The sequence below is a fragment of the Nansenia antarctica genome (assembly GCF_963989245.1).
Source record: "Nansenia antarctica genome assembly, chromosome: 2".
Taxonomy (NCBI): domain Eukaryota; kingdom Metazoa; phylum Chordata; class Actinopteri; order Argentiniformes; family Microstomatidae; genus Nansenia; species Nansenia antarctica.
Genome location: NC_137675.1, coordinates 79,107,337 through 79,117,336, shown reverse-complemented (window position 1 = coordinate 79,117,336; position 10,000 = coordinate 79,107,337). Strand labels below are relative to the sequence as shown.

The following is a 10,000-nucleotide window of genomic DNA, read 5'->3' as shown; positions in this document are numbered from 1 at the left end:
GTGTGTGTGTGTGTGTGTGTGTGTGTGTGTGTGTGTTTACCGACTGGTGCGCCAAAGGCAGCTGACACGCCGGCAGCAGCACCTGCTGATACAAAGTCCCTTTTCTCTGTGTCCCTGCGGAAGTACTCAAAGATCTGCACACACACAGGAAGACAATGTTACACACACACACACACACACACACACACACACACACACACACACTAAATGCACCAATAACACACAATAAGGCACAAACCCACCACTCTCTTGCACACGCACGCACGCACGCACGCACGCACGCACGCACGCACGCACGCACGCACGCACGCACGCACGCACGCACGCACGCACGCACGCACGCACGCACGCACACACACACACACACACACACACACACACACACACACACACACACACACACACACACACACACACACACACACACACACACACACACACACCTTGAAGTCTTTCTTCAGAGAGGTGCTCCTGCCCTGGGAGACTCCTGCTGCCACCACCGCACCTGAGTGGATCATGGGACCTTCCTGAGGGATTATGGGTAGACAACGGTGTCATATATATATATATATATATATATATATACACACACACACACACACATCAACACAAAAGAATGTACTGTATGTCCATAGACTTGATCATCATCTATACACACACTAGATAATACAAGCACATAAAGAAAGCCAACACACCACATCAAAACACACAAACATGATAATGATAATGTACCTTTCCAACAGCGAGGCCTCCTGCCACAGAGCAGATCACCCCTGCTACTTTCACCACCAGGGTCTGTAGAACACACACACACACACACACACACACACACACACACACACACACACACACACATACACACATACACTTTGAAAGGCTGTGTGCTAAAGGATGTGGCATCTGTAGTAGATTCAATGATGCGAGTGACATCTTACCTTGAGCCGTACCACGCGAGGAACCTTCACTCCATTCAGATAACACTTAATCTGAGGGATACCACTGCCTGCTGCTATGGGCTGGGAGGGAGGGGGGGGAGAGGGGGAGAGAGAGAGAAGGCAGGGGAAGGAGGGAGGCAGGGAGGGTGGGAGAGTGGTGGGAAGATATGGAGAGAGGGATGGAGGGGAATAGAGAGGAAAAAGAGAGAAGGAGGGCAGAGTATATCAGTTAGTTTTGCAATAAGCAGCGGCCATTTCAGTTTCACATGAAGGGACTCAGCAGACTGATCACACGCACTGAAGGGAAGTGAAAACACATCCTGCTGAATATGAGCATGAGTCTCTTACAGCTGTCTACTCTGTGTGTGTGTGTGTGTGTGTGTGTGTGTGTGTGTGTATTCACTAATCTCTTACAGTATGTTGTAAGACACCAGATAATGTACTGGCTTAATACACAGACTAAATAAGACAAGCTCATCGATAATAATAAATAGATTAGATAGACATAAATAATACACACACTGCCCTCTCGATTACCTCAAAGAAGGCTACTATGATGGCTCCCACCATGACGAAGGCAGAGTTTAGGACCGCCCAGAGGATGAGAGAGATGGAGAGGCCGCCCGTCTCTGTAAACTGCTCTATATCTGAGAGGGGTCAAAGGTCAAGGACAGCAACCAATCACAGGGCAGGGCACCACACTGCAGGGCCCAGAGCTTCAACCAATCACAGGGCACCACACTGCAAGGTCCACAGCTCCTACCAACCAATCACAGAGCATGACACTGCAGGGTCCAGAGCTCCTGCCAACCAATTACAGGGCAGGACACTGCAGGGTCCAGAGCTCCTACCGACCAATCACAGGGCAGGACACTGTTGTCTTAAAGGCTTCCTAAAGTTAGATCCACTTGTTTCAGCTCACCCAGCCCACTGGGGGCATTTCTCAATTGTTGGAAACTCTCATTCACATCCTCTGTCCTCCACTCGCTCCCTTCTCACAAAGACATGGAGGAGAATATCTAAGGGGAGGAGCCTAGATCTCCTCCAATACAGGAAGGGTAGGAAGCGAGTGGAGGACGGAGGAGAGGACGCGAGGAGGAATCGAGTTTCTAATAATTGACTAAGGGCCTGGGTAGACAGTGTGTGTGTGTGTGTGTGTGTCTGTGTGTGTGTGTCTGTGTGTGTGTGTGTGTGTGTGTGTGTGTGTGTGTGTGTACGCACGCACTTGCATGTTTGTGAGTGTGACGGCATGTCTTCACATGATGTGTGTGTGTGTGTGAGTGTGTGTGTGTGTGTGTGTGTGTGTGTGTGTGTGTGTGTGTCTGAATGGAAGGATACTCTGTTTGACTACATAGTACTTGACGCCAGCCAGGTACTCCACTAGGATGTCTATGAAGCAGGCGATGAGGCCGGTCAGGAACCCAATGAGACCACACACCACCCAGCGGCTGATCTCCAGACACCTGAACCCCTGGGGGAGTGGGGAAGGTAAGATATGCAGTCATCAAATACTTCGTCAAATACAACATCTACAAAATGTTCGGACTTTTATTCTGAAACATTTTTAAATAAATGTCAACGTTGTTGAGAATCAAGCCAAAAATATTGCAACGCAATGGATTCAGTGATTGCAGTAATCCCCACTGCTACCTAGTTAACTGTAACACTACTTTACATTGTTAGTGGGCTCACAAAACAAGCTGTGTTTGTTGACTTGCGAGTGTGTCATTGATTTTCAACAACGCTGAAAATGTATTCACATGTTTCAGAAGTCAGAAAATTAAAGCGGCTGTCCCCGGTTCCACCAGCTGCTGTCAGATACTGTATGAGCACCCACTCACCATGAAGCTCATTCGCCTCTCCTCCTCCAGAAACAGCTGGTTCTCACTGTTGTCATAGTCCAGACTCTGAATCCCACACACACACACACACACACACACACACTTTTAGATTCCTTAAAAAACAACACTTCATACAAAAGTACACTTCATACAAATGTCATTTGGGGGATCTTCACTGACATGACTCTTCCTACTGTCTGGAGCGTCGTCACCGTTTGATTACCTCAAATTTGAGTGACAGCAGCTTCTCATTGTGAGGGATCTCCGAGGGCCGGCCCTTCTGAGAGTCCTGTGGAGGGGTCGGAGAGGACAGACGTCAGGACAGACAGACAGACGTAGCATGACCCCTGACCCTAATTAGACCCTAATGTTAGAGAACCCAGGGATGCGTCTCAAAGGTCTAAAGCGGCTTCCTCTCCTCTCCTTCGTCTGCACTGTTTTGAGAGAGCTAGAGGCAAATAAGAAGCATGCAAACTGGGCATCGGCCATATTGTTTTCACCAATCCTACCATATTCAGATCAGTGCAGTTGAGGAGACGGGGGGGAAAGAAGCTACTTTAGACGATTGGGAAGCAGCCGCCAAGTGTACATCACATGCATCACAACCAAATCGCTGCAATAAAGGATTACTCCTGTTCAGACAGTCAAACCCACAGGCAAATAATAATAATAATAATAATAATAATAATAATAATAATAATAATAATATCATCATTCCTATCAGGGGAGGCTGGTGGAGGTAGAAATCTGAAGATAGGTACCATCTCTTCTGTTCCACGCACATTACAACGAGCCCATCCTCCGGTTTTCCTACCTCCGCCAGCCTCCCCCTGTTCACATTCACATTGGCCAATAACAGAACAAAAAGTCGGCACGGCCGTGGAGAACATGCTAGATTGCGAAACCCAGGAATAGCCCCCGAAAAAACTGGACGTGCAGGAAATTCTCTCTCCTAAGAGTTTCCACACTCGTGGTTGACAACACGGTGAGTCAGTGTCACCGCTTCTCGCCTGGTGTTCCCAAACAACGTCTGTCCATAGTACCGCTCACAGGCCGAGCAGTGGGAGACGGAGATCATAGAGATCTTATCAGTGGAGGCTGGTGGAGGTAGAAATCGGAGGACCGCTGTTTATATCTTATTATGGCTGTAATGAATGGAATGGAATGAGTCATGGTATCAAACATGGCATTGTTCAGATTAGATTCAACTTTATTGTCATTGACAAGAGTACAAGTACTATGACAACGAAATGCAGTTTGGCATCTAACCAGATAGTATGGTGGCATAGTGCATAGTTACTACATTAATGAGCCTGTCCCCTGATTTCTACCTCCACCAGCCTCCCGTTGAACCGGGTATATGTCTTATAGACCATGTATTATATGTGTCTGAGACACACTGCTGTTATTGTATTATTGTGTTAATATGGTATATGGTATGGTTAATACGGTATATATATGGCTATTTTTGTGTTTTCGAAGTGGAGAACTTGTGTCAGTATTTCACTGTACTGTCATACACTCCCTTATGGCACTAAACATTGAACTTGATACAACTTGAGCCTACAGAATGCATCTTTATGGTTCACAGGGCAGGGACATATACCATGTTTTTACTGCTATACTGCAGCCAGGTTTGTACTGAGTGAAAGGCCAGTAGGCTACTAAATTTACAATAGTGCCTTTGCATGTCAAATCCTCCTGGCACATAAAGCCTGGTTTATATACTGCTGTATCACAGGCTTGTGTTAAGTACAGGGGAGGCTGGTAGAGGTCGAAATCAGAGGACGGGGCTCATGATAAATCATGGAACGGAATTGAGAAATGGTATCAAACACACTTTGTGTTCGATAACATTCCTCCTTCCGTTCTACACATTTACCATAACATTCCTCCTTCCATTCTACGCATTACCATGAACTCATCCTCCAATTTCTATCTCCCCTGGTTGAGTAATATGCCTGATACATGACTGGGTGTCTTTGTGCAGTGCAGTCACAGACTGAAGCTGAACTTGAGGCCAGGCATCACAACTCAATTATTATAATAAATCTGACAAAGGCTGCAATCGTAAAATCCACTCTGAGAGCGACGGAGCACACACTGGGTACAACGTCATAAAGGGACCAAGTAATTTGATTGGACAAGAGGCATTGCATGAGTGCTGATCAGATTTGCAGGAGCGAATTTACGAACACAGCCAGAGACTAGCCAGCTCAGGGGAAATGTGCACAGGTTCTATACTGTGAGGTCATTGTTCCATCCCTGATTCAAACGTAACAGTCTATAACTGCCCTCTCAGACCCCACCAGAAGCAAGGGTGTCTGATGTAAGCAGAGAACTTCAACCCTGTTCCTGGGAACCCACAGGGTGTGTAGACATCTGTTCCAGCCTAGCACTAACACACCAGGCTCAACTTATCATCCAGCCCTTGATCAGTACACACATCGCAGGGCCGACCAGAACCACACTGTGCTGGCTCGGACATTTTCTTTTCACATTGTTCTATCCTGCACTGTTTTAGCAACGGAAAGTGGACGCGTAACTCGGTCAGCCTAGTACAGCTCAGCTTTGGTGTTAGTGCTAGACTGAAAACGTAGCCAGTGAACACCCTGTAACTCTCTCTACAACACAGGGACACCGGTTCAAGGGTTCAGTTTGAGTTTGTGGGATCCGGCTCATAAACCTGTGTGGACCTAAGGGGGAACTCCCACTCAAGACGGACAGATAGAAAGAAAACTGAACTGAACTTTACCTCCTCTGAAGTGATCTCTTCTTCCAAATCCACCGTGCTCAGTCTCCCTATATGAAATACACTGCCCCCGGACAACTATGGACCAAAGACATTTATATACACATCGCAAAAAATAAGAGTCTGGCTGTGCGTCTTAACACTCTACAATTGAAAACATTTCACAGTTCTAGTAGCCTAGTTGGAGAGAAAGTCCGTAGTGTGCCAGTGTGTATAATCTGGGGTAGTGGTTAATTATTCCAATGAATAGTATAAACAAGTTAACAGAATCGAATTGAGTTAATTGCATTTGGGAAAAAGGAAGTTGACATGTCATTCCCACATGTCAGTTATCATACTGAGTATGTGTTTCCATTTGGACACTCAGAGGTCGGTTGAATAGAGCACATAGAGATGTTTTTAGCTACATTACTTTTTTTTTTAAAGTCTGACAGTTTTTTTTTCTTTTGGCCATGGTTAATGTGTCTGACTTCTGAACTTTGGGCATGTCATCTTTTGACAGCCACCTTCCTTCCTGACGTTTGCATTGTTGTTAGCATTCAGCAAACGGCTGCATGCAGGAACTCCAAAAGCTACGCACATCACATCATCATGCCTATTTTCGGCAGTGCATTCATATTTTTAGCCAAATGCATTCATGTTTTTAGCCAAACGCATTCATGTTTTTAGCCAAATGCATTCATGTTTTTAGCCAAACGCATTCATGTTTTTAGCCAAACGCATTCATGTTTTTAGCCAAACGCATTCATGTTTTTAGCCAAACGCATTCATGTTTTTAGCCAAATGCATTCATGTTTTTAGCCAAATGCATTCATGTTTTTAGCCAAATGCATTCATGTTTTTAGCCAAATGCATTCATGTTTTTAGCCAAATGCATTCATGTTTTTAGCCAAATGCATTCATCTCACAGCAATTCAACAAGCATAACGACATGATCTGTAGGCAAACTTGACAGCTAGCTTGATAGCTACGATGGTAATAGACTTCTATGTGTAGCAGGCTAGCCTCTCTACCTGTCTGCTGTGTCTCGCTCCTCCCTCGGAGCCGTTGTTGAGTAGCGGGGTCCCCTCGCCGCCCGCAGACTCGTCACCTCGGCTGGACCACGACACTTTCTTCGTGATGTTAGCCATGTTTGGCTTCCGATTAGTTTTCCACTCCTCTCACAATCACTCAAATGTCGTTTTTAATTTGAACAATTTGGGGCTGGCTAAAACTGTCTCTCATTCTCTCAGGTCCCCATGACTAACATCATCTGCGAACTCGTGACGCTTTCTACGGGTGGCAGGCAGGACTAAAAATGTCAACATTACAGTGGTGGAGAGAGAACTCTGGGAATTGTCGTTGTGCTCAGGCACACAGAGCCAATGAATCCGCGAATAGTGCGTTTACACCTGTAATGTTTACTTTTAACATGTATTTAACAATATAATAACCAGAGTATAGGACACTAAATGTAATAATTGATTGAATTAGATGTCATTCAAACTAGTTCAGAAGATACCGCCATACATTGATAGCACAATAGATTATTATTATTTTTTCCCCCCTCTACAATAAATCAATTGTTATTGACAGGGAAAACACATTAACCACAATACAAACCAAAAACCATTACCACTGGTAGTGAATTAATGTCTAGATAAAGGATGATTTGTCTCATGAATGACAGGTATTATTAGATCTGTTGAGTTGGGAAGATGTCCAACAACTGTGGGAAGATACCCAACCAGAGATCCACATGATACAGTCCATCACTAAACCCTGCTGGATTCAGAGAGGATTCTAAATGACAAGGGCCTATATCCCTGCATAAAAATTAAGAAGAAGAAGAAGATGATGATGATGATGATGATGTAGTTGACAATGATGACGATGACGATGGCGATAATGATAGGGATAATGGAATAGTCTTACTGTATGGTGAATGTGACAACAACAACAACAACATGGCTGTAAAAGTTAATTTACATAAACATTGTTCTTTATACAACAAATCATTCCCAGTCCTTTGACCAGTAACCACCAAGCATGTACCATGGACATCTGTAGAGTGTTGTGCTGTTTTTAGTTCCAGCGAGGGGAGGCTGGTGGAGGTAGAAATCGGAGGACAGGCTCATTGTAATGCATGGAGTGTGTTTCACACCCTTCCTCATTCCATTCCATGCAGTACAATGAACCTGTCCTCCCATTTCTCCCTCCACCTGCCTCTCTTGGTCCTAGCCCAGCAATAAACCACATCAATACAGCTGATCAATGATGCTTCAGTGATGAGGTGAATCGGGCCCAACGGCTCACTGGAGCAAGGCCTGGTTGGTGACGACCACTGCTCTGCGGTTTGGTATTCAACAAGACACATGTGAGAAGTCCTCTTTAGGTCAAAGAAGGCTGGAGGGGGGAAGGATGGGGGTTGGGGTTGGCGGATGGGTTGTTTTAGGACTGTCCTGTTGTGTCCGTGTTTCAGACACAGTGTTCCAGACACTCACATGCCACCTGCTGCACCGCCCCATGCACCCCTGCTACGTCCTCCAGCGTCAGCACCACCCCGCGGGGGACCCCCCTCCCCGTCGCCACCCCCATCACCTCCCCGGGACTCAGCACGCGGTCCCACACCACGAACCCCGCCACCTGACCCACGAACCCCTCGACAGGGTCAAAACCCCCCCCTACAGAGTCCTGCTCCTGCCCCAGCACCACCGACCCCCCCCCGGGCACCTCGTACCCCTTCCTGAACTTCGACCCCGTCGAGGTCAGCCGCCGATCGGCGTAGTGCCAGAAGCGTCCCTCGATGGAGGACCAGAGGACGCAGAGGTGGTGCCAGCGGCCATCCAGGAGCGGTTTCGCGGGGAGCTCGCGGTACACGGGGTCTCCCACCACAAAGTCCAGGGTCCCGGCGCGGGTGAAGGCAGACGCGGGGCCTTCGGAGGTGGAGTTGCGCCCATAGAGGACGAGCGTGTTGTCGTTGTCTTCCGTGGCGTAGGAGAGGAGCGTCCCCAGGTATCCGGCGTCCGTGCGCAGCCACAGGCACACAGAGAGTTCCGGAAGGTCAGGGAAGCTCCGGGAGAAGGTGACGTAGTTTTCCGAGGAGGCGAAGGGGAAATGGATCATGGAGTCGACGTTGCAGACTGCGGGGGGAGGGCAGAGACAAGGACGACTTAGTGAACCAGAGATGTAGTGTGTGAAACACTGAAAATACTGTTTACTGTTTTCAATACAGTTGAAAATGCAATACTATTTCACTGAAGGTGAAGGTGTGGAGTTGAAGAAAAAAGTACCATTTGATACCATTCCTTATTCCATCAGCCCATCCTCCGATTTCTACCTCCACTAGCCTCCCCTCATTTATATACATATGTCAGTGGCCGTGTAAAGTGAATACATCATCAAAGCAATGGTTTGGTTAAGGTTAGGCTCAAGTTAGGCTCAGTTTCAGGTTTTGAGGTTTAAGGTTAAGGTTAAGGTTTCAAGTCTCTCCCGTGCTATAACAAAGCTATGGCAGGAATCTGGGGAAAGGCTTGTCGGGAGTAAGATAGGCCCCTGCTGCACAGCTCAATCCCCTCATATCCTGAACAACACAGGACATGGCAGTTAAACACACACTGACACACATGCACGCACGCACTCACGCATGCGCTTATTTCATCATGGAGGATAGTCTAAATTTATTCCTCAGATGGGAAAATAACTCTCAACTCTCTGATGGCCAAACTTCTCAAAGAATGCTTCTGGTTTCCTCAGTCAACACCAAGTGTGTGTGTGTGTGTGTGTGTGTGTGTGTGTGTGTGTGTGTGTGTGTGTGTGTGTGTGTGTGTGCGTGCGTGCGTGTGTGTGTGTGTGTGTGTGTGTGTGTGTGTGTGTGTGTGTGTGTGTGCGTGCGTGCGTGTGCGTGTGTGTGTGTGTGTGTGTGTGTGTGTGTGTCTATGTGTGTGTGTGTGTGTGTGTGTGTGTGTGTGTGCGCGCTATCTCTCTCTGTCTCCAACTCTCCATCTCCCTCTCTCTCTGTCTATCTAGAGAGCATGTCTGTTTAGTTAATTTGTAAACAGCAGCCTCGAGTGCCAGGATGTGTGAGTGAGTTTGGCATGTAATGGTTGAGCTCCAGTCTCTCCAGTTGGAATCTTAGGAAACTTATTTGCCCTCCCACCCTTGTCTCTTTCACTCTATCTCTAACCCCTATTTCTACCCCACACTCTTTCTACCCACTCCCCTTCTCTACCCCCCCCCCCCGCTCTCTCTATCTCTAACTCCGCTCTCTACCCCCCCCCCCCCCCCCCACTCTCTCTCTTTATCCCTCCCTCCTCTCTCTACATCTGGCCTCCCTCCCTCCTTCCCTCTCTCTACATCTGGCCTCCTTCCCTCCTTCCCTCTCTCTACATCTGGTCTCAATTAATTTTGTTTGCTGCTGTGAAACACATACTGATATTATATCTATATTCAGAGTCTGACTTTGTTACTTCGTACTATGTTATGGAAGCCCC

At 47.0% G+C, this 10,000-nt stretch overlaps 2 protein-coding genes across 2 annotated transcripts in view; both read right to left on the bottom strand.

The window, feature by feature from the left end:
* clcn7 (chloride channel 7) overlaps positions 1-6,658 on the bottom strand; it is a gene marked incomplete at its 5' end in the record, with an annotated part of 18,025 nt that extends 11,367 nt beyond the window's left edge. The window contains 10 exons of the mRNA XM_080550651.1: positions 41-134; positions 444-527; positions 733-795; positions 936-1,016; positions 1,473-1,582; positions 2,274-2,406; positions 2,777-2,842; positions 3,000-3,065; positions 5,532-5,606; positions 6,542-6,658. Coding sequence (XP_080406777.1) covers positions 41-134; positions 444-527; positions 733-795; positions 936-1,016; positions 1,473-1,582; positions 2,274-2,406; positions 2,777-2,842; positions 3,000-3,065; positions 5,532-5,606; positions 6,542-6,658 — 889 coding nt within the window. The remainder of the gene's footprint in view (positions 1-40; positions 135-443; positions 528-732; positions 796-935; positions 1,017-1,472; positions 1,583-2,273; positions 2,407-2,776; positions 2,843-2,999; positions 3,066-5,531; positions 5,607-6,541) is intronic.
* Positions 6,659-7,985: 1,327 nt separating this feature from the next.
* ptx4 (pentraxin 4, long) overlaps positions 7,986-10,000 on the bottom strand; it is a gene marked incomplete at both ends in the record, with an annotated part of 4,798 nt that continues 2,783 nt past the window's right edge. Inside the window, one exon of the mRNA XM_080523494.1 lies at positions 7,986-8,650. Coding sequence (XP_080379620.1) covers positions 7,986-8,650 — 665 coding nt within the window. The remainder of the gene's footprint in view (positions 8,651-10,000) is intronic.